A 25,327-nucleotide genomic window follows, 5' to 3' on the forward strand; every position below is an offset into this window, starting at 1 on the left:
TTATTTTCTTCTTTTTGATGTACTCATTGGTCTCGTCTTATATATTAGAGAAATTGTAATTAATTAATTTCAATTTATAGGTGGAGAAAATGACAACACCAACATATACTCTTATATCCACACGATCATTCATGTTCTTACTATGTTTTAGCATTGGCTTTGGTCGCAAAAACCTACAAGATAAGCTCGGTGATACTCAATTTGCGCCCGTACCTGTTGAAGCAACCGAGCTTAGAGCAGCTTTGGTTACTGATTCCGAAGCAAGAGACGTTTCAAGTACTATTGGTTTGGGAGAGGTTGAAAGTCAAGAGATGCATCACATTTACATAGGAACAGGTAAATATTCGAGTCTCGGAAATAAACAAGACAATATAAACACTGCGCCTACAAAGACTATTAGGGGTACCGTTTCAATCAAATTCTCATTTCCTATCATCAAGATTCGAATTCCTATTCCAAATCCAAATTTTACGGTGGCTACGGAGAACCAACTTATTGAAGAAGAGATTAAAGGCATTGTCATAACTCCAACAAAGACTAATGAGTTTGGTATTGCGCTTGGAAATGAAGGTGCAGAGCTAGGATTCAGCTACAAAAAACTAGCCCCAACAACCGCATATTGAAGGTCTTGCCAGTTTCCTATAAAGCATATCGATGAAACTGATAATGTTATGGTTTTAGAAACAAATATTTATGGTGATCAAACAATCGAATATAAACAAAATATGTAGTGATCTTTAACAAGCGCCTTGCCAAAACTTTTGAATGAAGAATGAAAAAAGGATATACGTGAAACATTTTCTTACATCTATTTACTATATGATTTCATTGCCTATGATCTATAGTAAAAATAGTCATATACTTATCTTAAATCTGAATTGAGAAAGAAATATAGAAAACCTAACAACTAAACCATGTTTCTATATCTTAAGTCTTAACATTCTCTTCTCATTGGCAATGAGGATGACCTTGAGAGTGATTCTGTTGTTTCTGTGTGCAGCCTTGACAAAGTTGTTGAAGATATTGAAGCGCAAGGTCGCAATATCGGTGTTTCAACACTACTAGAATTTCCATAAGCTCCCCGTTGTCGAATAAGCTGAAGCTCGAGCTCGTTACTTTGAACTGGAGAGGGTTCGGAAACATCAAGCACCTGGTCATCATTGTATTCTTCAACAGATGCAACTGTGCTTGTTTCTGTTCGAACAGTTGAATCATCTCCATATAACCCATGTCTTCTTTTCCTTCTTGTTGCTTTTCCCCAACCATTAATTGTCTCTCTTACCCTTTGAGGTAACAGTGCGGCCTTGTAGTTTGTTCCCATCTATAGTTAACATTTTCAAGTTTGTGAGTTTTAATTAAGAACTAGAGTAAATAGAAGCTCCAAAGGTTTCTTTTTTTTTTTCTTTATGAAAATGTTACCTGAGTGACAAGTGCATAGAGAGGCAGTGTGCTGTAGCTGCATAGAAATTGTCCAGAAAACCTACCCAAAAAAGCATGGAATAAACCGTCTCAAACTATAAGAAGACACACAACAGTCTCATATCTAATCGCTAAAACTTAATTACCCTAGAATAAGTCGCAAGTAGACAAGTAAATGATTCCTTAGGAAGCAAGAATGGTATCCAAATTGCCACTGAAGAAACAAGAATGAATTAAGTTATATAAGAACACATTTTCAAAGAAAAGTAAGATTATTAGAAAGAAAAATACTTACCCAAAACCAGAAGAAGGAAGCCAGTTCAAAAGCATTCTGTAGGAATCAGAATGAACGAATGTTATTACAAAACAAAAACAAAAACCTTTTGTGACTAATACTAGAGTCTAGAGGTTGCTAAGACTTTAATTGTAGACCTGAAACTGAATGAAGTGGATAAAGGATAATAGTAATTCTGGTTTCTTGAACCAGAAAAGTTCGTCTCGAGGTCTCAGCTTAACACCGGACGCATATTCTGTTATTCCAGCGTTCTCCAATGCTAAAGTTGCGATTACATGTTGCAACTTTGCACCAACCAAAAGAACAAGCTGTTGAAAAGAAAAGGATGTAAACCAAAGTGCAACCGAGAAATGATATAAGACTCAATTTTTAAAGAAACATGATGTTGGAAAAATAGTTCTTACGGTGATTGGAATGATAGCTAGCCAGAAATAAAGATTTGATCCTACATTATCATATCCAAAAAAAACTCTTAAATTACACAAACGAGTGACTAATTTACAAGTACTGTTCACTATGGTTTTATATGCATACCTTTTACGTTGAAAAGCATGAAACCAACTACAAACCCCCAAAGTGGCCCACTGCAAGAGATTATCAAAGCAAAGTATTAGTCGAAATAATGCGTCATTAACCCTCTACTCAACATAATTCATGATATGAAATTAATTAGTAATAATGTTGGATGAATAATGGCTAAAAGTGTTTAACCAAAAAAAAAAAAAATAATGGCTAAAAGTTTTATGAAAGCAAGTTAAACTTGGAACAAGAGAGAAAAAAAATCCTACAAGTATAAAGTTGAGAAAATTAATGTACCACACTAATTTTCTAAGGACGAAAAAGTGTTACTCACCTGACGCCAACAATCTTTTGGAACTCTTCTTCCATAGAGCGAATCATATAGCTATGAAAATCGTATGTCAATGTTAGGTGATGGTTCTGTTTCAAGGAAAATAAAAATGATTAAAAGACAAATTTCAAAAGAACAGTCTAGAAAGATCGTAAGACTATTAGCATCACCCAAACATTTCGAAATATTGCTTGGATATAAATGTTTTTCATTTTAATCTTATAGATTACACACATGAGAGTATCACTCACCATGATGAATCCCTTGCGGAGTGTAAGATAGTCTGAACGAACAACAGAGTGTCCAAACTGTCGGAAGAAACATATCTGTAAGAATAGTTAATAAATACTCAGAAATTGGTACCATAAAATGTAATTAATCGCAAACATATATGTAGCAACCTATCATCTTTACATTCATGCATCAGATGTAAAAGAATATTTGTAAAACCTACCACCCATATAAGTAATCTATTCTTGACCAGGGGAGCAGATGTATGATATTGGACAAATGTTGTTTGCCTTCGGAAAATCTTTTCGCGTGCGACCACTGCCAACATTGAAATCATCAAATTTACTATAGAAATATGAATTCCAAGAAAATCAAAACCTTAAACCACAACACTGAGCCTATCTGCCTATATATATAGGTCACAATCTAAACTACATCGTGAGCTAAACTTGTGATTCATAGCAATTCTCTATTTTAATAGAAATATAAAATCTTCTGTGTCTAATGTGAAAGGAGATTATAACCATCTACGCTCACCAGTTAAGCTATCATTTCGATCCATATGAGCCTCGTCTTCCCAGATCCTCCATCTATGAATCTGGCAAAAAATAGATAATCCAATTGAACTTGTACTAACATATGGACGGTACACTACACTATCGAATGGAGTATACATTAATATATACTCTATGAAGTATATGAGAAGAAGCAAGAAGCCCATAAATCTTAGACATGAAAACTTCTGTAGAAAATAATTAAAAAATGTTTGATAATACTACCTTCACGATTGCAAGAAGCATTGTCAAGCAGCTGTAAGTTACATGTGTGACTGCCATTATAAATATGAAGCGATGCAATTGTTCCATGCCTTCATATGAAAGAAATGGCTCGTGACCCTGTTAAGTAGACAATAATGTTATGGGCGTTTTGGTGTCTTTTTTTGTTTGTAATCAGTCATGATGAGATTATTCATAAGATGAGAAAACCTCGCTGCACGTATTCTCGCCTATGCCACTCAATCTTCTCCTCATAATTTGGAAGAAGGGAGATCTCGTTAACTGAGTCCGCTTGACAGATGAAATAGTACTTTCAAGTTCCTCATTAATCTCAGAGCGGGTGCATGGGACAAATCTATCGTTGTGGAAACTTGAAGAGACGCATATGTTAGCTATTGTGCTAGAGGTGGCTGTAAGAAGAAGCGATATGAATCCGAGCAGCATCAGCTCTGGAAAACAAAAACATTTTCAAGAAAAGGACATTTTAGGACAAAATCTCACAAAACATATTATGAGAGTTGTTACATATCGGTTTATCCACCAACCTTCTTTCATTTTCTCCAATGCAGCAAATAAAGGTTTTCTCTTTGTCTTTTGCAACCACTGTCCCATAACAAAAATTCACAAGCTAAGACGACGATCAATTATCAATAGTGAAAACTTTAAACCATTTGACATTTAATTACCGGGAATATCAAAAGGAAAATAAAAGGGGAAGTCAAGTAGTCAACTATAAACAAAAGAAGAAAGTAAAAAAAAAAACAAAAGAAGAAAGTAACCATGCACTTACGTTACTAAGCCGATGAATGGAACGCTCAACGATCAAAGAAACAACTACAAAGACAGTCAAAACTGTAGCAACGGACCATGTTGGCGTTAGACCCAACGTTCTCTCGGTTGGTTCTTCTCTCATTTCTGCAACCGATTAATTCTTTAAGAACAAAATTTCAGATGTTCCTTCTCTGCTTGTAGTTCAGTATTCTTCTCGTGCAAGAAACCAAATTAGTTCTGAGATTTAGCGTCGTATCCAGTAACTTTAAACTCTTCTTCATGCCAACACGAAAAACCTCTTTAGTTTAGCATCTTCCAAGAAAAAAAACTCTCCATATTAACCTGAAACGAAACGACGTCCTAAATCCGGCAATGGCTCGTTAAACGCTTTTTGATCGAAATATTAAAATAAATAAAAAAATACCATATATTTTATCAAAGATATTTAGCGGAAAGAATTAATAATTAATCAAAGAGTTTTCTTATAAATAACGTAAAACCGATGATAATTACTTTCTTGATAACTGAATATACTTATCGTCTCGCAAAACCCTATTTTTGCGAGGTCACCAGACAACGACATTCTTATCATTCACTAAAGCATTAAACATTAATACTAATAAATACTTTAAGTGAAATCTTAATAATAGTACTATAGTAGAAAGACAAACTGTCATCCTCTCCATATTTCACATGAATCAAGATGTTCAATATAAAACCATGATGATCGACCAGATAAAAAAAAAACAACTCTAGATTTGGATCCCCATTATGAATCTCTAAATCATCGGTTTGTAAGCTCTTATTTAAAACTTCAAGATCCATTTAAAGTAGTGATTAAGGTTGGAAAATGTGAATGGAAAAAATTAACGAAAAAAATAGCTTTATAGTACAAGAGTTTAAACTTAAAACTTAACGGGAAAGTTGTAAACAAAAATAAGCAAAATTAAAGACATAAAGTGCGAGAACTTACGGGAATAGAGAGAAGCAAGCGAGTCTTGTTTACAAAGAAGAAAGTTGAACAGAGTGGTGGAGAAAGAGAAGAGAAGGCTTTCCAAAGCAAGATTAAGCCTCACGTGTAATTCTCTAATGCAATTATATCATAATTTATCTTCCTTTTTTTCTTTTCTTTTTACATTAAACTCATAACGACTTATTTTATATCTTATTAGCAATTAAGAAATACTATATTTTAAGCTACTAATTATACTTAATATATTAATTATTCCGTAAGAGTTTGCATCACCTCCGAACTCTAGTTGAATTTTTTTTTTTAAATGATATTTTGGCTTAATAATCAAAACAAGATGTGGACTGACAGCACAGTTATAGGATCTTGAGGAATCTAATTGGAAACTACCCAACTCGATATATATGCATGTGTAAAGACTGAACAGTTATTATTATTAGGGAATAATAAATTATTACAAAATTAATGACATTATTAATACTTCAGCTAAAAAAAAGAGTAGATCGAAACATGCTCCAGTAAATTAAAGTAAAGTGGTCCAGTCGATTCGAATATTTGAGGAAGAATTCTGATTTCTTGAGATTTCTGACGTTGATCATTCTTGCATTTTCAAATCATTTGAAACTGCTACAAGTTACTAAACTTCGATCGAAAGTGAAAATAGCTCATCTGAACAAGCAGCCTACACATTTGATGGTGTACAAACAATTTATTAGATTTTCAAGATGTAGAAAATTGTTTTTTTTTGTTTTCTTTTCTTTCCAAAATTTAGATGTCAAAAGATCGCTGGTCTCCACATGTTAGACTGTTTTCATAGCTAGTGGCCAATTGCTACGTATATGTCTATTAAAATGATTCTAGAACGTTACAATTATAATTATACCGGACCACAAGAAAATAAAAAATCCTGATAATCAAATTTGTAATGTTATAGCGATGCGCATATGATAATCTCATTGGATTATGTGAAGAAGTATACGTGCTTACTCGAGAAAAAAAAACAAGAATATATATATTCGTGCCACTAGGCACTAGGTGATAATTAGGTTGATTGACTTATCACTTCTATAATTTTGATAAAAATTGCGAACCGAACATTATGGAGAAATTTCGCATTATTATTAAAAGTCAACCCCCACAAAGTCAATAAGAATCCTTTGATGTCAATTTGTACTTTGGTATACTATTTGATTATAATTCACGAAAATCTATATATAATAGCAAAACTCACTTTTTGGGATCAGTTTTAATATAACGGATGAGATTGTTTCTATTATCTCGTACCGTTAGAATTATTAATAATCCTAACAGTTGCAACTTTTTTTTCCAATAATCGTATTTATTCGTCGTACTCCCATCTTTTAAAAATTGCACATATTAATTTTTACACATTTTTATTTCATACTTCTTTATTTTCACACATCTTTATTTTAATATATATACAAATTTTTATGTATTTTGAAAAGAAAATTTGTTCTTTGAGTATTAATATTATTAATGATCTCATCATTTGTTAATGATCTCAACAGTTGCAAAGTTTCGATCCAACAATTGTGTTTCTTCATCGCACCCCAGCTTTTCATGTTGGCACCCGTTAGTTTTCACATCTTTTTGGTATACACCACTTTGTTTATATAAAGTTGCAATGTTTTGATCCAACAATTATGTTTATACGTCGTACCTTTAGCTTTCAATGTTTGCACTTTTTAAATTTTCCACCTTTTTGTTTCACACCTCTTTGTTTTCACACCTCTTTGTTTTTTTAATATATATATAATAGCAAACTCACTTTTGGGGGGTCAAATTTAATCTAACGGATGAGATTGTTTCTATTATCTTATCTAATGGTTTAGAAATATTAATGATCCTAACAGTTGCAACTTTTTTTCCAATGATCGTGTATTTTCGTCGTACCCCCATCTTTTAAAAATCGCACCTATTAATTTTTACACTTATTTATTTCACACCTCTTTATTTTTATATATATACAGATTTTTATGTACTTTGAAAAGAAAATTTGTTCTTTGAGTATTATATTATTAATGATCTCATCCTTTGTTAATGATCTCAACTGTTGCAAAGTTTCAATCCAACAATTGTGTTTCTTTGTCGCACTCCCAGCTTTTCATGTTGATACCCGTTAGTTTTCACACCTTTTTGGTTTACACCTCTTTGCTTATATAAAGTTACAATGTTTTGATCCAACAATTGTGTTTCTTCTTCGTACCCCTAGCTTTCAATGTTTGCAATTTATAGTTTTTTCCATCTTTTTGTTTCACACATTTCTGTTTCACACCTCTTTGTTTTCACACGTATTTGTTTTTTTATATTTAAAATTTTTTATGAACTTTGAAAATAATTTTTTTTCTTTGAGTATTATTAATGATCTCACCCTTTGTTAATGATCTTAAAAGTTGCAAAGTTTTGATCTAACAATTGTGTTTCTTCGTCGCACCCCCAACTTTCCATATTGGCACCCATTAGTTTTTACACATTTTTGTTTTACACCTCTTTATTTTTATAAAGCTGCAATGTTTTGATCCAACAATTGTGTTTCTTCGGCGTACCCCTAGCTTTCAATGTTTACACTTGTTAGTTTTCGCACCTTTTTGTTTCAAACCTTTTTGTTTTCACACCTCTTTGTTTTTATAATATATACAGATTTTTATGTACTTTGAAAAGAAATTTTGTTCTTTGAGTATTATTAATGATCTCACCCTTTGTTAATGATCTCAAATGTTGCAAAGTTTCGATCCAACAATTGTGTTTCTTGGTCGCACCCCCAGCTTTCCATGTTGACACCCGTTAATTTTCAGACCTTTTGTTTTACACCTCTTTGTTTATGTAAAGTTGTAATATTTTGATCCAACTATTGTGTTTCTTCGTCCTACCCCTAGCTTTCAATGTTTGCAATTGTTAGTTTTCGCACATTTTCGTTTCACACATTTTTGTTTCACATCTCTTTGTTTTCACACATCTTTGTATATATATATACAGTTGAAAAGAGTTTTTGTTTTTTGAGTATTATATTATTAATGATATCACCCTTTGTTAATGATCTCAAGAGTTGCAAAGTTTTGATCCAATAATTGTGTTTCTTCGTCGCACCCCAGCTTTCTATGTTGACACCCGTTAGTTTTCACACCTTTTTGTTTTACACCTCTTTGTTTATATAAAGTTGTAATGTTTTGATCCAACAATTGTGTTTCTTCGTCGTACCCCCTAGCTTTCAATGTTTCAACTTGTTAGTGTTCACACCTTTTTGTTTCACACATTTTTGTTTCACACCTCTTTGTTTTTATATATATACAGATATTAATGGACTTTGAATAGAGTTTTTGTTCTGTGAATATTATTAATGATCTCACCCTTTGTTAATGATCTCAAGAGTTGCAAAGTTTCAATCCAATAATTGTGTTTCTTCGTCGCACCCCAGCTTTCCATGATGGCACCCGTTAGTTTTCACACCTTTTTTTTTCACCTCTTTGTTTATATAAAGTTGCAATGTTTTGATCCAACAATTTTGTTTCTTCGTCGTACCCCCTACCTTTCAATCTTTGCACTTGTTAGTGTTTGCACCTTTTCATTTCACATATTTTTGTTTCACACCTCTTTGTTTTCACACCTATTTGTTTTTATTTATATACAGATTTTTATGGACTTTGGAAAGAGTTTTGTTCTTTGAGTATTATTAATGATCTCACTCTTTGTTAATGATCTCAAAAGTTGCAAATTTTTGATCCAACATTTGTGTTCCTTCGTCGCACCCCCAGTTTTCCATGTTAGCACCTGTTAGTTTTCATAATTTTTTGTTTTACACCTCTTTACTATATAAAGTTGCAATGTTTTGATCCAACAATTGTGTTTCTTCCTTGTACCCCTAACTTTCAATGTTTACACTTGTTAGTTTTCGCACATTTTTATTTCACACCTCTTTGTTTTCACACCTTTTTGTTTTTATATATATACATATTTATATGAACTTTGAAGATAATTTTTGTTCTTTGAGTATTGTTTCACATCTCCAAGTTTTAAAAATTATGAGAATTATTTTCTTTTAATTTATTAATCAACATGATTCACTCATCTTTGTTAAAATTTGGATTGTTTCTTGATTCCTTCATTTAACTTTTGTTTGGTGTCATTTTCCATTTATACACGCATCGATCATCTCTCCCAAGTATTAATCTAGATAACTGATAGTGATTTCTAATTTTTCATAGATTTATTTTTTTAGTCAATTTGGTTGGTTGCAGCTATGAGCTCTTTCTTTTTGATTCTCTTATTATGTTTTATAAATTTTGATATAATAATGATTTAAATTTTGTTTTATGTGAATATCTTTCAAAATTGATTATCTGAGTATGATTCAGTATACCTAAATTTATATACCTTTAACATTATTCTCCTATTATCACTAAATCGATTTTTGATTTTTATATATACAATAAATAATTTGTTTAACTAATTTGGTTGATTAATCTTAATCTATGACTTTTATACTATACAGTTAAAGAATTACCATAAAGTTCTCACTCGAAATGTGAAATTAACAATGTTAGTCATTTTCAAATTTTCACTTTCCCGTGCGGGCCAATATTTTAGTTAAAATAAAAGGATAATGGAAGGAAGTTCAAGTAATAAAAAGTGATATAACAAAACATTTGCAAATCTTTTTAACAGTGCAGCTAGTTTCAAAAAACTATGCAAATGGGATTTAATCATTCTTAACAAAACACAAATATTTCTTGATTGGGCCTCTAAAGATTATCCACTTCAAAACAAGAAAGTCAAAAAAGTCAGCCTTATTAAAAAAAAAAAAAAAAAAACTCTAATTCGAAGTCTTCTTCCACGTGTCTTCACCAATTAAAATCAAACACGTGTCAGAAGCTCTCTTCGCCATTGTTCGTCTTCGTCCTTTGAGTTCGTCGTCGTCTTCGATCTCTCCACCAACGATCAACGAAACCAAAGAACGACCTCTCTTCAAAGCTTCCACCATGGTGGTTCTTCGATCACTAAATCTCTACACAGTACTACTACTATCCCTAGCGATTTTATCACAAGTTTCTCAATCTCTCCACTTCGAATTACACTCTGGTCGAACAAAATGTATATCAGAAGACATAAAAAGCAATTCCATGACCGTCGGGAAATACACCGTCGTTAACCCTAACGAAGCTCACCCTTCACCTCAATCTCACAAGATCTCAATCAGAGTCAGTACTCTCTAATTCCCCACGAAATTTTCATAATTTTTGATTTTTTTTTTAGTTGATTTGAAACGCTGTTTTTAACACAGGTGACATCGAGTTACGGGAACACGTATCATCACGCGGAAGATGTTCAAACTGGAGAATTCGCGTTTACGGCGGTGGAAGCTGGAGATTACATGGCGTGTTTCACTGCTGTTGATCATAAACCTGAGGTTACATTGAGTATTGATTTCGATTGGAGAACTGGTGTTCAGTCTAAGACTTGGAGTAGTGTTGCTAAGAAGAGCCAAGTCGATGTGAGTTGATTCATCTTCTTGTTTTGGTTATATTTGATCAAATTAGATTAAGGAATTGCTATTGGAAATTGGATTATTGGAGGTTAGTTCTTTAGAGGGTCAGAATCCAAATGAATAGGGAAAGGTTTGTTTTTGATAGATAACTTGGGGTTGAGACTAGCTTTTTGTGTTGAAAAATGTTGATGTTATTCTCATCTCCATGCCTATTTGATGAATAAAGTTAAGATTTTTATGATTTTGTGTTAGTGTTTATTGTAGTGTGTTTAAGAAGAGCTGAGTCGAAATGAGTGTGATTGTTTTTACAGTTGAATCATCATTATTGTTGGTGAAAAACTCAATAGTCCTGAGTGTGTTTGGTAGTTGATCAGTTAGATATAGAAAAATATTAAAGGTTACTCCTTTGGGATTTGTGTTGTATAAACAGTCTCAGAATTCAAATGAATATTTTTGTTGAGATTGATAACTCGGGTAGCTTTTGTGTTTGATGTTATTCTTATCTCCATTCTTATTAGATTATTGAACTAGACTCTTATGCTTCTGTGTTGTGTTTGTTTGTATCTAGATTATGGAGTTTGATGTAAAAAGACTTATTGAAACTGTCAACTCGATTCATGAAGAGATGTTTTATCTCAGAGAAAGGTAAAGAAGGTTCTGCTTTTTTTTCATGCTTCTGGACTCTGGTTTGTTCTATGACTCAAATATCTATCTTTTTATTCCTTGAATTTGAATCATGAGAACTTGTGCTTATAATGTTTTGTCATGAGTTTTGTCTTCCTCAGGGAGGAAGAGATGCAAAATCTGAACCGGGCTACAAACTCGCAAATGGCATGGTTAAGTTTCTTCTCTCTTTTCGTATGCTTAGGAGTTGCTGGAATGCAGTTTTTGCATTTGAAGACGTTTTTCGAAAAGAAGAAAGTCATCTAAGATGGTTTAGATTTAAACATTACCACTTTTTTCTATTCCCCTTAGTTTTTGTACATTTAGATCTTTGGCTTAAGCATGTACCTTCGGAACTGGAATTTAAATGAATGTGAAAGATCACTGAGTTCAACCGAACTGAAGATCACAAGCAATCTTTGTCACACGCCTCGTCATGTACTCATGTCTGGTGTTTTTACGCTCACGTGTTACAAAAGATCCCAACCAAAGGATGGATCTGACTGTTAGGTGTGAGTACTGCTGAAAATGTTATGGATTAGGTAAATGTTTGAAGAAAAACTTTTAACGAGATAATGACGCAGAAATTGAAAATATTACATAAGGGATTCTCAAAATGTTCGCAACACACAAGTAGTTAGTTCTAACATTTTCTGAACTCTTAAACAAGACTCCGATGAGTAGACAGACATCTAGTCAACAAGCTGAAAACTCTTGACACAGAGGAAATATTGCAGAGCTAGCTACATCTCTGTTCCTATATGAACCAGGAGAGATAAAAGAGAAATAATGTTGACACACCACAAGCTACTTCTCTGGAAACAGTCTCAAGCAGAGTTTACTTTGGTGCAGAACTTAAGCACCGGACTTGCTTCGTCTTCCCAGATCAGTTCCAACATAAAAGACTCGCCTACCTTTACGCCTTGAGCTTCACAGAACTGTTTCCACCCTTTTCCAAACCGCATTGTTCCGCATTTTTTTTCCTGATAGAGATCCACCACCCATATTACTCCATCTTGACCCAACAGAGTTATCTTCCTTGGCTTGTTGATGCCATTCACCTTCGTGAAACCACGCGGAAGAAACTGCAAAAAAGATATGATTTGAGGCAAAAAGGTGTACACCAATAAACAAAACGTTTGATGGAAACTTACCAGTTTAGAGTTATGAAAAGCGGACTGTGTAAGAGTTAATGTCACGAATCGGTTTGGAGTATATGAAGATGAAGCTCTACAATTCAAGCAATACTTCCTTTTCTTGATCTCCAAGCAATCCTGTGAGATGTTCTTGTCTTCAATACTCTCATCCTCACTTTTTTTGGATCTGCTACTGTCATCTCCGCTGCTAGGACTTGAGGATAGGGACTTTACATTATCAATACCTTTAGCATACTCTAATGGAGTTTTGTCACGGTTGGAATCTGCAGGGCACAAAGAAAGAATAGGGTTTTCCCCGGTCTCAACAAGTTTAAACTTGAAGGAGTCTCGAGCTTTTAATCCGTTGTCTTGGCAGAAACTTGTCCAGCCTCGTTTGATAATAGTAAAGCGTATTGATTCGTAGTGTTTCAAGACTAAAGTCCATTCTCTTCCCCATTCATTCTTTAAAGTCATCTTATTGCATCCTTTGTCCAGACCATTTGAGCTCACAAAACTCCTCCATAAATACTGCAAAACGCCACATCGTGTACACGAGTCAGACATTACATTTTGTATATCAATATATACAAATCAAGAAAGAAATTTTCAAGTTCCAATGATCCTTTTAGTAATATAGTGGAATATAAATCAAAGTTTTGTATTGACCAGTTTATCTTTGTTTAGGCTTGAAGCAGAGACAGATCCCACAAAATAGGAATGTTGTGATGAAGATTCTGGTTTTGGTCTATGTTTTGCAAGGTACAAACGCAAGACAGGCGGCGCAGTTCTTCGGACCAGTTTGAATGTATACTGTTGACCTTGGCTCATCCCATTTGCATCACAGAAACTTTTCCAACCAGATCTGACATAAGTATGCATGCCTGCTTTGTTGTATGACAAATTTAACTTCCATGATCTTCCTTCTTCGTTAAGAAGAACAATCTTCTTACCGCTCATTTTGTCTAGACCATTTGACCTCTCGAAACTCAGTGGTAAATACTGTAAAATACCGTCACAGAGTTCGATTAATCTTTCTCAGTATCACAATTGTAAACCAATACTAAGAGATTGTTTGCTTAAAATGTGAATAGAGTTTTTTACCAGTCGATCATTTCTTAGGCTTGAAGCTGTGACATTTCCCACAAAACTAAGATGGTCTGATGAAGACTCTACTGTTTTCCTCGGACTCTTCTTCACTCTCGAACTGTTTCCTGTAACTAAGAACAATGAAAATCTCATTTTTGCATCTTTTCTACAGAATCCGAGTACATCCATAGAGAAATTTTTTACCAATGTTGGTCTGGTCATCATCCATGTTTTCTACAGAAGCTTTGCATCTCGACTGATACTTCCTTTTCTTGATCCCCAAGCAATGCTGTGAGATATTCTTGTCTTCATTACTCTCCTCTTCACTTTCTTCGGGCTTCACATCATCACTACCTCCTGAACACTTTGATGGATTCTTTTCACGGTTGGATTCTGTAGGGCACAAAGAAAGAACAGGTTCTTTCCAGGTTCCAACCAGTTTAAACTTGAAGGAATCTCCAGCTTTGATCCTGTTTACTTGACAGAAACTAGACCAGCCTTTTTTTAGATAAGTAGCTGATTTGTAGTGTTTCAAAACTAAAGGCCATTTTATTCCCTCTTCATTCTTTAGAACTATCTCACTGCATCTTTTGTCCAGACCATTTGAGATCACAAAGTTCCTTGGAAGATACTGCAAAAACGCCACATTATGCACAAATCAAGACACACTTTTCATATCAATAAACAAATCAAGAAAGAACAATTTTAAGTTCGAATATGCCCCTTCTTTAAGCAATGAATGTAGTGAAACTATAGTGTGAGTTTCAAACCTGTTACAAAACTAAAATAAAAAACTATAGTTTGAGTTTTAAGATAGTGGCATAAAAACCAAAGTTTGTATTCACCTGTAGATCATTGCTTAGGCTTAAAGGATCAACAAATCCCTCAAAACAAGAATTGTCTGATGCAGATTCTGTTTCTGATGTTTGTTTTGGTTTAGGTTTTGAGCGGTACAAACGGATGACAGGTGGTGCCGATTTGCGGACCAGTTTGAATGTATGTTGTTGACCTTGGCTAATACCATTTGCAGAGCAGAATCTTCTCCAACCGGATCTGAGATAAGTATGCATGCCTGTTTTGTCGTGTTCCAAACCTAACTTCCATGATCTTCCTTCTTCATTGTGAAGATAGATTTTCTTACAGCGCATTTTGTTCAGACCGTTAAACCTCGCGAAAGTAATTGGTATATACTGCAATGCAATCCCATCAGAGAGTTAAACTGATGTATCAAAGACTAACAAAGAGGTTTTTATTTAAATTGTAGAGAACTAATCTAACCTGTCGATCACTTCTTAGGGCCCAAGCTGAGACTTTTGCCACAAAACGAGAATGGTTTGATGAAGACTCCACTTTCTTTCTTGGATTTTTCTTCACTCTTGAACTCTTTCCTGTAATTAGAAACAATTAAAATCTCAGTTTTGCATCTTTTCTACAGAATATGAGTACAGTTCATAGCTAGTTTACCAATGTTTGTCTGGTCATCATCCATGTTTTCTACAGAAGCTCTGCATCTCGACCGGTACTTCCTTTTCTTGATCTCCAAGCATTCCTGTGAGATATTCTTGTCTTCTTCACTTTCTTCAGGATTTATATCATCACTTCCTTCTGAACACTTTAATGGAGTTTTGGCACGGTTGGCCTCAGCAGGGCACAAAGAAAGAACAGGTTCTTCCCAGGTTCCAGACAGTTTAAACTTGAAGGAATCTCCAACTTTGATCCCGTTAAAGTCGCAGAAACTGGTCCAGCCTTTTTTGAGATAAGTAAGGTTGATTGACTTGGTGTGCTTCAAAACTAAAGGCCATTTACTTCCCTGTTCATTCTTTAAAATTATCACACTGCATCTTTTCTCCAGACCATGTAAGCTCACAAAGCTCCTTGGAAGATACTGCAAGAAAGAACACTTTCAGTTCCAAAAAGTGTGTGAGTTTAAGAAAATGGAATAAAAACCAGAATAAAAACCAGAGTGTGTGTTCACCAGTTGATCATTGCTTAGGCTTGAAGGACTGACAGATCCCTCAAAACAAGAATGGTCTGATGGAGATTCTGATTCTGATCTTTGTTTTGGCCTTGATTTCGGACGGCACAAACGGATGACAGGCGGTGCAGATCTTCGGACCAGTTTGAATGTATGTTTTTGACCTTGGCTAATCCCATTTGCATCGCAGAATCTTCTCCAGCCGGATTTGACATAAGTACGAATGCCTGTTTTGTCGTGTTCCAAACTCAACTTCCATGATCTTCCTTCTTCATTGTGAAGATAGATTTTCTTACCGCGCATTTTGTTCAGACCGTTTGACCTCCCGAAAGGAAGTGGTATATTCTGCAATCCCATCAGAGAGTTAGACTAGCTAGTGTATCAAAGACTAACGTGTAGAGATTTTTGCTTAAATTGTAGGAAACTAATCTAACCAGTCGATCATTGCTTAGGCCCCAAGCTGTGACATTTGCCACAAAACGAGAATGGTTTGATGAAGACTCCACTTTCTTTCTTGGATTCTTCTTTACTCTTGAACCGTTTCTTGAAACTAAGAAAATCAATCAAGAATCTCAGTTTTGCTTCTTCTTTTTAACATATTTTTAGTAATTTCATAAACCAAAAGCTAGCTTTACCAGTGTTGGTTTGATCATCATCATTGATGTTGTGAGATGATGAAGATGTATATTGAATCTCACAGCAACTTGGTCCCAAAGCTGTGACATGAAACACCATCTCTCCTTCATGTCTGAAAACGACGATGTCGCCAGTTCGGAGATCATGTGCAGAGGCAAAATCTTCCCACCCGTCCGTTAATTTCAAACCGTCCATCTTCACTAACCAAGTTATGCCCGACGCATCTGATCTCAGTTTCGCAGTCTTGTTTTGGTCGTTTCTTCCTTCAACGTACTTTGAGAAGAAAGCTACAGGAATGTCCTGCAACAAACATGCAAACAAATATTAACCAAAATGAACCATTTGTATGATAATATCATCTGAGAAAAGAGAGAAAAGAAAAGAGTACGAGGTGAGTGCGGAAGCCTGGAAGAAGAGGCTTGAAGAAATGTGGTTTTATCGGAGAGTGAAGAGATTGATCCGCCATTGTTGAAACACTTCAAGAGAACAAAACCTTTTCATAAAATGTGATGAGAACATATGAGAGAGGTATCATATTATAAAGACGTTTGTCTTCTTCTTCTTCGTCTTGCATCTCTCGAGGTTGACATTGATGGTGAACAGTTTTGATTTAATGTTTCTGGTCACTTTTTTTCTTTTCTTACAGAAACTTTATCGTGTAAATCTAAAGCAAGATTTTCGACCTCTCCTTCACCATTTGTATTCAATAAAGTTATCTTCCTCTACTTTTTAGAGCCGTTGATCTTCGTGAAGAATCTTTAGCACAAGGATCGAGCCAAAGGCTGATAGAACAAGACCAACTTTGAAACTTTTTTTGGAATATAAGGTGACTGGTGACACTTAATGACAAGAATGGATTATGCCTTGGAAGTGAAGCTATCCTATCTTATACACTGACGTAATTTTCGCTTCTTTTCAATGCTCTAATAACAGTAAAATACACTTTTCTATGGAAATACAGTGTTTATTATAAAATACACTTTTCTATGAATAATGTAATTTTTTTTTTTAACAATATTTGCATAGTATTAAATTATACGAAATAGTTCTGTTGAATTGTATAAAATTTCATTTCATTTCGTTTATTGGAAAAAAACTAACAACAAGTCGATAATGAGTTGAAATTTTACAACCGTTCAACTTTTTCTTGTTTTGATATCAATTAGTATATCTTATGTAATCTGTTATAATTAAGAATTTTGAGATGTTATAATTATCTTTTGTAAGTAAGCCTAAGCCTTACTTCAATTATCATCTGACATACCGAGTAGGGTCCCTTAGTCACATGCTAGTTATTACTACTTACACTGAATTGGCAAATCTGTTGGTTTTACTGCTAATACATCTAACCTATATACTTCTTTCCTCTGTATGCTCTGTTTCTTGGAATTTTCTTCAGAAAATATAGCTGAGATATTTACTAGTCTACAACGATGAGGGATTAACGGATGGATCTCGAGCTTAAATGCTAGATAAATAGATGGTTTCATACTTCAGTCATGAGACATTAGTAATCGCTTCTTGTTTCTTTCAAAAACTCTGTTCAAATTAATGGAGGCCTGTGATTTGTTCCCAGTGATCATTACGGTCACAGTTCTCATGCTCTTATCCTCCTCTCCGGTCTTACCTAAATTCAGTCTTTCCTCCCTCACCGTGACAAAGCTCAACAACTCTACCGGAGATCGTAGTTTCAGCTGCTTGGATATGTAGTTTCAAGTTCTAAACCCTAACTTGGTGACTGATATCTACAACGACGTTTACTGCTCAGTTTACCACGGCAAGCACCGTCTGGCCTCGACTGTGTCCCCACTCCCACGCTTCTTTCAAAGAGCAGGAGAGACGACACAGATCAACGTCACCATCAATCTGATGCCTGGAGCTATTGCCAGTGGAGTACGCAATGACTTGACCTTTTATGGTGTTGCAAAGTTCGATGTTAAGCTGACTGCTGTTGTGCGCTTCCGGTCGCCCGTGTCAGTTGGGGTTTCGTGCCAAGATGTTGCAGTGGGTCGCCTACCGACAAGTGGTGGTAACAGCAAGATGATTGGTCCTGCGAGGATGTGCCGGGTGTCCTAATTTCTTAACCTTCAAGTATAGAATTTGGTTATGAGCATGTAAAAGACTTGGGAAATCTTATGAATGATAAAAAGTGTTGTTGCCACTTCAATACACACAACGTACTTGAAATACAAGTAAACACTTGGGCACATTACAAAGGAATCAACAATCATTCATATATATACACACAACCACGATGAATTATGTTTTGAGTATATTAATGAGAAAGCTTGTATGAGATTATCAAGATGATTGCCAGAATGAGAGCCACGATTACTGAAGTAACGATCCATTTGTTCCTTGTCATTCTTCTTGACATAGCCGTCAACACCTTCTTGCTCTTGTCAATGGCGTCATCGACACCATGAAGCTGTGACCCATATCAGAAAAATTAGCTCAACAGTGCTCATATTTAAGCAAATCACTGGCACCTATAGTGTAATTGTGGTACCTTGGAGTGCGCATGAAGTGCGGTTTGGCGTTGTTGACTCAAATCTTGGACAATAGAGATGCCAACCTCTTCTGTCTCCAGCATTAGTCTTCTACTCTCCCGGATTCTATCGCTTGATTGGTCAAGCCTCTCTACAGACATTGCCAATCTTCCTCTTTGATCAGCAGATACCTGGAACGAGAACAAGTAATGTCAACCACAAAAACATCTCCGCTATCTAAAAAGTTTGCACAAAGATGAATATTAAGAAGGGTATCTCAGGACACAGAGGCCTAACTGATGCGAGTCAATCAAGACAACTATAACTATGAGAAAACAAGAGTTTCTATTAAAATTTAGGAACTTACTGCATGCGGATCCGCCATTCCGGATTCCATCAAATCTTCACGGGAAGACTGCTTAGTATCTGTGGACGAGACTCGTTTGAATTCCTTCTTCAATTGATTGAGATCAGATTTATACTCTCTTAGTTTAGAGAGACACACAGCTTTAGCACTCGGCTGCAAACTTCTTGCTTCAAGATCCATTTTGCGGATCTACAGAAATAATCAAAAACACAAAAGCTTTAAAATGATGTTGGTTAAAAAGAACAGGATGATTCTAACATTAAGCAAGTGAAATGCTAATAATAATACCAAGACATCAGCTTCGTCTATTCCAGACTTGATCTCAGCAATCTTCCCCTTCTTCTCTTCTGCCAAAAGCACATAACAACAAATCAAACCTCTACTCTAGATTAACATGGAACCACAAAATGTAACGAATTCTCAAACATGTCTATACACTACAACTCCAAGAAAGACAGAAAGTAATCAACATAGGCTGGGACGAACCAACTTAATAAACCTCTGCAGCTACATAATCAGGTTTTCATCTTCAGTATTCAACAATTACTTGATCCCTTAACAAAACTATATAATCCAATCCAAGCAATGACTTTCCAAAATGCTACAGAACTCGTCAAATCCTAAACAAGCTAACACGATTAGTAAAGAACACTCATCCACCAGCTACTTTCCAAATACGAGTAAAACCTTCAACACTCTATACAGAACGATACTGATTGACATAGACAGAGAGACAACTTAATAAATCTACATGCAAGCTACATAACGATCTTGAGCTAACTATAATTTCATCATCAGCAAAACTATTATCTTATGACTTGTGTTTCTCAGTGATCGACATAGGACTGAGAAAACAAAAGAAGAACCAACTTAATACATAACTAAATTGGGCTAACAAAGGTTTGCATTCTTAGCCTTAACTAAAACATGATTCCTCAATCAACATTTTTCATTCCCAGATGCTACAAAACTCGTCAGATCCTAAACAAGTTAGAACGATTAATAACGAACTCGTCCAAATATGGAGAAATCAGACGAAAGTATTCGACTTTTAGGTGCAAGAAAAAACAAAAATTAGGTTTTTAAAGAAAAAAATCAGGGGAATTCAAAGATCTCGCGTTTCAAAAAAACTAAAACTTTTAAGATCCAAAATCGAGAGCGTCTGATTTTAACCTGCGTCGGAGAGAGTCGATGCAGAGTGACATTTTCTGGAGAGATTGGTTGAGAGCTCGCAGTACTGACGCTCGTACCCTTCAAATACGTCGCTCATCTTCAATTAAGAAGGTATCGATCTCAAGAAATTTTTGGTGGAGCTTCTGATCAATACGGATCCTTGGTTCGATCAGATCGGATCTGGAATCAAAAGAGAGATCTCCTCTTTGCTTAAAGAAATCAAACGATTCTTTCTTCTTCTTCTTCTTCTTCTTCCTTTGGATTTTCTCTGCAGCGGTACAAGAAGAAGGAACAACCAAAGCGGTGCGTTTCATGTGACACGTGAAATACACTTGTGTATTTTAATTTATCTTAACCGGCGCATTCGATGCAGATATCGAACCAAACCGGACCAAACCGTTTAAAAGTGACTAAATCCGTTAATTTAGTTAGATACTATGCTCGTTTATGCAACAACATATGAATCCAAATGCCTCACATCACATGTTGTTAGATACCTCGATTTTAATAGGTTGACTAGAAATATCTACCTCGATTTTATTATATAACCATAATCATAATCATTTCTATTTACATAACTTAACATGTAATCAATAATGTTTAGAAGTTAAAATGATATTTTTACATGACTAAGTTTAAAACGATGAGAAATATGGTCTAGCAAATAGTTATCATAACTTAACCAAAAAGGTATACTAGTATGATGATTAATGATCCTCATGTTCTAGTCATTTACTTCTTTTAATGTTTATTAGATGTTTATTAACAAAAAAATCTCCTACGCTGTCAAATAAAGATTGTCTAATAAAACCAAAAAAAAAACTTAAATTGAAAAACTAATATAAGTTTAGATCTCGATTTTTTTTTTGAGAAATTTCATTACAATAGAAACTTATTTACAGAAAAAAAAAATCATATAAGTTTAAGTCTAAATACAACTAAGACTTGTTAAACTTATTTTGTGTAGATAAAATAATTTTAAGTCTTCTAAGACATCTCCCTTCCAAAATCATTTGTTAAACACTTAAACTAATGGTAGATAAAATAATTGTACAGAGATAACACAATCATATAAGTTTAAGTCTAACCAAAAATACAAAATCGTATGTATGGATTATTGTGAATTATGCAACAAATATCATATGGAAATATTTGAAGGCAGAAAAATATGCATATGAGAAAAGTAAATATTTTCATCATCGATATTTGAAACGAATTGCATGTGTTTTTTCTAACCAACCAAAATTCACATATAGGTAAAATCCAGTACATTTACACATGTAGAAAACAAACATCCAACGATAGTGAATTTATGTATACTTTTGAAGAATAGTTTAATTGCTGTAAAATATATATTTATTTTTTGGAATTTGATAGTCTACACTAGTAAATTTACAAAACACATAGTTTTAAATAAGTTTTTAAAGAAAAAATGATAATAAGTTTTAATAAAGCACACCTTCCACTAGCTTGTATTTTCCCCACTATTATATCAAACAGACAAATGAATTAACAATGAAGTTTGTTCGACAGTAGTGACTGACCTAACATTATTTTCTCCAACCATAGAAAAAAAATAGTTATAAACAAGATTTGTAGATATTACCATTTTGATTTTAGTATTTTAAAGTTTTTTCAAAATATATAGATTAAAAGCATAGAAGTTTTTTCATGTCTACCTATAAAATAATTAAAATATTAGTGAATTTTTAAAACTGAATAAATAAAATCCTTAAAGTGAATACTAAAATAAATATCCAAATATATTCTTAGTTAATTATGTAATAATGATATTGGTTTGTATCATATACCGGTTCCTTAGTTTACATGTCCCCTTAGGATATAAAATTAATTACTGTTTTATAATTATTTATATAATATTTTATTTTTAGCTGTTGTTAGAAATTATTTGTATTAGAATTGTTGTACACAAAGTTTACTATGATATGAATAAAATTTATATATAGGATTTCAAAGAGAAAAATATAGGGTGACAAGATTATTTGTCATGTAGTAAAATATAAAAAGTGATAAAAATTTATAAATTGTTTAGACAAAAACCAGATCCATAAATATGTAGATTTACAAGGACAAAACATCATTTTAAGTAGCCAAAAATGGCAAATCCACAGAATCATCAAGAAAATAATAAATTCATAAGACCTGGGAGAACCCAATGCAACATAACATTTTGTCAACGACTCTCCCGAATCACAATATCAACAATAATAAAACCAAAAAAAAAAAGCTCTCGTATTCACTGTCTCATTGATCATTTTTCTATTCGAAACCTCAATATGGATGGTCAAAAAATGACAATATTTGCATGAAACTGAAAAAATGGCTAAGCTGGAGGTTTTGTTTTGTCACCACTCATGACTCAATGGGATCTGATATCTAAAGATTTAAATACATTACTATTCGTCAATAGATAGTAATCATACGAAACAAGTTACTTATTTATTCTTAATGCTATTTTCTGTACCTCACCTCAAACATTATAGATCAAATCTTGAAAAGAAACCTGCAGCTCATATGGTTTCTCAGACAGAAAAGAGAACCAATACATATTATAGAAACTCCAAGTGGGATTGTTTTGCATACAACATTCATCTACTCAGTAATTTTATTCTACGAGGTAAGATAAAAGAGTAAAATTGGGACTCTTCTTTTATAACTCGTTCTTGACCTTTGCATCCCCATTTGGTAACACACTTTGCGATTGAGCCACCCGTTTCGCTTCCTGAATTCGATGAAAACTTCATTTATCACCTTTGAGTTACTGTAGTATACTTAAGGAAGATGCACAGAGAAAGCAATGTTTAACAACTTACAGCGGCAGAGTTAGCACGGATTTCTCTATACATCTCGATTTCATTAGGAAAAGTCTCTTCAAGATTCTCCATAATATGTTTTCTCAAATCCTATATTGAAAAAATGTTACTTAAGAGAAGCGCCTAAAGAATCAATACCCAAATCAAGAATCAGTAGACAAAGAAGTCACCTTAAAAGCATCAGTCTTGCCCTTTGTAACTTGATTTCTGGCAATGCAGCCATTAACAACATCTTTAGTAAAGTCATCCGGGTTCTTCCCATCATCAACCAAGCTATAACAAAGATGCAAGAAACCAACCAGTAAAAACATAACATAAGAAACAAAGCAAAAAGTATCTATCTTTCAAGTGTATAGGAAAATAAAAAGGACTTGTTGATCCTCACTTAATAACCTCCATGGGGATTTGAATGCTACATTTCTCGGACAACTTAGCCATGTTATCCAGCTCCAACACAAGATTATTACTGCAAAAATATAAACACACACACATTCATTCCAACAATACCCCAAAAAAAACAATGATCTTTGGAACAAGACTGAGTTAAGAAAGAGGAGGAGTTTTTACAGGCGCTGAAGGAGATGGAGCTGAGAAGCAGGTGTGAAAGAAGAGATGGTAAGGTGTAACTGATGAAGGAGAGTCAAAACCTTGTCAATAGAGTTAATAACTTGGTTGAGATTCTCCTTTGAATCATCCGCAGCAGCAGCCGTGGTCACAGATGAAGTCCCATCATTGGTTTGATATCTCATCGTACCATTACTCCCACTCCCACCAATTGGTACTGCTGCACTTGTGTTCTGTGCTGGATCCATCACAAGCTTTAACACACAAAAACAAAGTAAATCACCAAATCATGATTTTCGAAACGCAAATTCGAAACTTTTAAGAAAGCCTAATCAATTGGAGTGCGTTTTGATATCAAATTCGCAATTTTGATTAAACTCAAACCGAAAAGGAGGAGACTGAATCAAGCATAAACAATACCAGAAAAAAAAACCCATTAGCGTCGAATCGAGATCCGTAAATTACCTACAAACAGAGGATGGGTTTGGCGAGAGAGAGAGGATGAACTCTGAGCCTAATTAGATGCTTCAACCCAGAGAGATTAGGATTGCTACGAAGGAGATGATTTGGTGTTTTTACAATGTAAAACTGAGAGTTTCTTATTTATTTTACAAGAGACGGATGAAAAGGGCCGATGTAGTCCGTCTATAGAAGAGTGGGTGTAGATGACAATTACACCTAATTTTCCAAAACTTGTTTTCATCTACTTTTCAATCATGGTGTATTTTTGAATGGATTTTGCAAGTTTGACATAAAATTCATACAATTTTGTCTTTAGAGTTTTGTGGTAATTATTTATGTCTCTTATAGATATTTACTATGAAGGAATATCCAAAGTTCACATGACATGACTCTATTTTTTTGTTCTCTAAATTATGGATACCAGATATATGTTAAGATTTAAAAGTCGAAGCTTTTCTCAGTCATATTTAGATTATTAATTAATAAATAAAATACTAATTTATGTGGAATTAGAAATTATTATTTTGCTATGAATATTAATTTAATTATATTTGATTTGATTGAAGTATTGAACTCAATAATATTTTTGTTTTGTGAAAAAAAATAAAAAATACAAACAATGTTAATCTACAAGTTATATTTAAAATAATATAAGTAAAGTGAAACAAAAAATAAATATTAAAAGAGAGAAATGAGAAAGAAAGAAAAAAGTAAGGTAAAATAAGATAAAAGGGGTATGTAAGTTATTTTATATAATAAAAAATATTAATAGCAAAATGTAGGTGTAAGTGTTAGTATTAGTTTGTAGAAAAGTAGGTGTCGATGCAATATTCTCGTCTATTTACGCCGACCTAATTTTTTTAATCACGGCCACTTTAGATTGCTGACGTGGCATATTATCTTAGCTCGTTCAATTAAATCGACGATGTATAGACATTTTCTCATTCTTGATTTAGTTGCATTAATGATTTTGTTTAATACATCTTTTCTATACAACTAGATAAGGCTCGCGTTATTACATGGGTAAAAATAAAAAAAATTATTAAGAATAATAATTAAGTAGTAATATACATGTTTTTAGATTTTATCTTGTAACATTTTAATATTGAATATAAACCTCTCATACA

General features: G+C 33.9%; 6 protein-coding genes across 8 annotated transcripts; 2 read left to right on the plus strand and 4 right to left on the minus strand.

Annotated features, from left to right (window-relative positions):
* On the plus strand, positions 1-786 carry LOC104756871. Its single transcript, XM_019239325.1, has one exon. The coding sequence runs from the start codon at positions 90-92 to the stop codon at positions 621-623; it is 534 nt and encodes a 177-aa protein (XP_019094870.1). The 5' UTR covers positions 1-89; the 3' UTR covers positions 624-786.
* On the minus strand, positions 931-9,464 carry LOC104756870 (MLO-like protein 14). Of its 2 annotated transcripts, XM_019239327.1 has the most exons (16): positions 9,442-9,464; positions 4,362-4,461; positions 4,117-4,174; positions 3,782-4,020; positions 3,575-3,691; positions 3,333-3,393; positions 3,019-3,113; positions 2,816-2,890; positions 2,568-2,653; positions 2,249-2,298; positions 2,119-2,159; positions 1,852-2,022; positions 1,715-1,750; positions 1,566-1,633; positions 1,420-1,480; positions 931-1,321 (listed from the first exon to the last, which is right to left on the minus strand). In XM_019239327.1, exons 1-16 carry the CDS (start codon positions 9,462-9,464, stop codon positions 935-937), a joined length of 1,668 nt encoding a protein of 555 aa, XP_019094872.1. In that variant the 3' UTR covers positions 931-934. The 2 variants fall into 2 exon arrangements, with proteins under 2 accessions (XP_019094872.1, XP_019094871.1); XM_019239326.1 differs by lacking the exon at positions 9,442-9,464 and having other exon boundaries at positions 4,362-4,693.
* On the plus strand, positions 10,172-11,877 carry LOC104756873 (transmembrane emp24 domain-containing protein p24delta9). The gene is made up of 4 exons (XM_010479529.2): positions 10,172-10,528; positions 10,612-10,821; positions 11,384-11,460; positions 11,601-11,877. Exons 1-4 carry the CDS (start codon positions 10,310-10,312, stop codon positions 11,743-11,745), a joined length of 651 nt encoding a protein of 216 aa, XP_010477831.1. The 5' UTR covers positions 10,172-10,309; the 3' UTR covers positions 11,746-11,877.
* LOC104756872 (B3 domain-containing protein REM17-like) lies at positions 11,934-16,798 on the minus strand. Of its 2 annotated transcripts, XM_010479528.2 has the most exons (12): positions 16,700-16,798; positions 16,311-16,611; positions 16,110-16,225; positions 15,676-16,020; positions 15,165-15,585; positions 14,979-15,088; positions 14,546-14,890; positions 13,905-14,331; positions 13,716-13,825; positions 13,281-13,613; positions 12,633-13,142; positions 11,934-12,563 (listed from the first exon to the last, which is right to left on the minus strand). In XM_010479528.2, the coding sequence occupies exons 1-12, from the start codon at positions 16,775-16,777 to the stop codon at positions 12,306-12,308; spliced, it is 3,354 nt and encodes a 1,117-aa protein (XP_010477830.1). In that variant the 5' UTR covers positions 16,778-16,798; the 3' UTR covers positions 11,934-12,305. The 2 variants fall into 2 exon arrangements, with proteins under 2 accessions (XP_010477830.1, XP_019094308.1); XM_019238763.1 differs by lacking the exons at positions 16,110-16,225; positions 16,311-16,611; positions 16,700-16,798 and having other exon boundaries at positions 13,716-13,831; positions 15,676-16,006.
* On the minus strand, positions 18,431-20,646 carry LOC104756874 (vesicle transport v-SNARE 12). The gene is made up of 5 exons (XM_010479530.2): positions 20,341-20,646; positions 19,456-19,514; positions 19,168-19,356; positions 18,821-18,991; positions 18,431-18,739 (listed from the first exon to the last, which is right to left on the minus strand). The coding sequence occupies exons 1-5, from the start codon at positions 20,435-20,437 to the stop codon at positions 18,587-18,589; spliced, it is 669 nt and encodes a 222-aa protein (XP_010477832.1). The 5' UTR covers positions 20,438-20,646; the 3' UTR covers positions 18,431-18,586.
* Positions 22,848-24,403, minus strand: LOC104756875 (mediator of RNA polymerase II transcription subunit 10b). The gene is made up of 6 exons (XM_010479531.2): positions 24,204-24,403; positions 23,742-23,992; positions 23,560-23,640; positions 23,345-23,447; positions 23,175-23,264; positions 22,848-23,083 (listed from the first exon to the last, which is right to left on the minus strand). Exons 2-6 carry the CDS (start codon positions 23,984-23,986, stop codon positions 23,012-23,014), a joined length of 591 nt encoding a protein of 196 aa, XP_010477833.1. The 5' UTR covers positions 23,987-23,992; positions 24,204-24,403; the 3' UTR covers positions 22,848-23,011.

This window comes from Camelina sativa, chromosome 17 (genome assembly GCF_000633955.1).
Source record: "Camelina sativa cultivar DH55 chromosome 17, Cs, whole genome shotgun sequence".
Lineage (NCBI taxonomy): Eukaryota > Viridiplantae > Streptophyta > Magnoliopsida > Brassicales > Brassicaceae > Camelina > Camelina sativa.

Excerpts from the sequence above, each read along its gene's own strand:
- LOC104756870 (XM_019239327.1), bottom strand. The coding sequence starts at position 9,464 with ATGGAAAATGACACCAAACAAAA. Across the intron at positions 1,634-1,714 it reads CTTCCTTCTTCTGGTTTTGG|TGGCAATTTGGATACCATTC; the intron begins GTAAGTATTTTT and ends TTGTTTCTTCAG. Across the intron at positions 1,481-1,565 it reads TACTTGCGACTTATTCTAGG|GTTTTCTGGACAATTTCTAT; the intron begins GTAATTAAGTTT and ends TTTTTTGGGTAG.
- LOC104756874 (XM_010479530.2), bottom strand. The coding sequence starts at position 20,437 with ATGAGCGACGTATTTGAAGGGTACGAGCGTCAGTACTGCGAGCTCTCA. Across the intron at positions 19,515-20,340 it reads ATCGACTCTCTCCGACGCAG|AAGAGAAGAAGGGGAAGATT; the intron begins GTTAAAATCAGA and ends TGCTTTTGGCAG. Across the intron at positions 18,740-18,820 it reads CACTTCATGCGCACTCCAAG|CTTCATGGTGTCGATGACGC; the intron begins GTACCACAATTA and ends TATGGGTCACAG.
- LOC104756871 (XM_019239325.1), top strand. The coding sequence starts at position 90 with ATGACAACACCAACATATACTCTTATATCCACACGATCATTCATGTTC.
- LOC104756875 (XM_010479531.2), bottom strand. The coding sequence starts at position 23,986 with ATGGATCCAGCACAGAACACAAGTGCAGCAGTACCAATTGGTGGGAGT. Across the intron at positions 23,265-23,344 it reads GCAAGACTGATGCTTTTAAG|GATTTGAGAAAACATATTAT; the intron begins GTGACTTCTTTG and ends TTTTCAATATAG. Across the intron at positions 23,084-23,174 it reads TCCGTGCTAACTCTGCCGCT|GAAGCGAAACGGGTGGCTCA; the intron begins GTAAGTTGTTAA and ends CATCGAATTCAG.
- LOC104756872 (XM_010479528.2), bottom strand. The coding sequence starts at position 16,777 with ATGGCGGATCAATCTCTTCACTCTCCGATAAAACCACATTTCTTCAAG. Across the intron at positions 16,226-16,310 it reads TGATGATCAAACCAACACTG|TTTCAAGAAACGGTTCAAGA; the intron begins GTAAAGCTAGCT and ends TGATTTTCTTAG. Across the intron at positions 13,143-13,280 it reads GCCTAAACAAAGATAAACTG|TATTTATGGAGGAGTTTTGT; the intron begins GTCAATACAAAA and ends GGCGTTTTGCAG.
- LOC104756873 (XM_010479529.2), top strand. The coding sequence starts at position 10,310 with ATGGTGGTTCTTCGATCACTAAATCTCTACACAGTACTACTACTATCC. Across the intron at positions 10,529-10,611 it reads CTCACAAGATCTCAATCAGA|GTGACATCGAGTTACGGGAA; the intron begins GTCAGTACTCTC and ends TTTTTAACACAG. Across the intron at positions 10,822-11,383 it reads CTAAGAAGAGCCAAGTCGAT|ATTATGGAGTTTGATGTAAA; the intron begins GTGAGTTGATTC and ends GTTTGTATCTAG.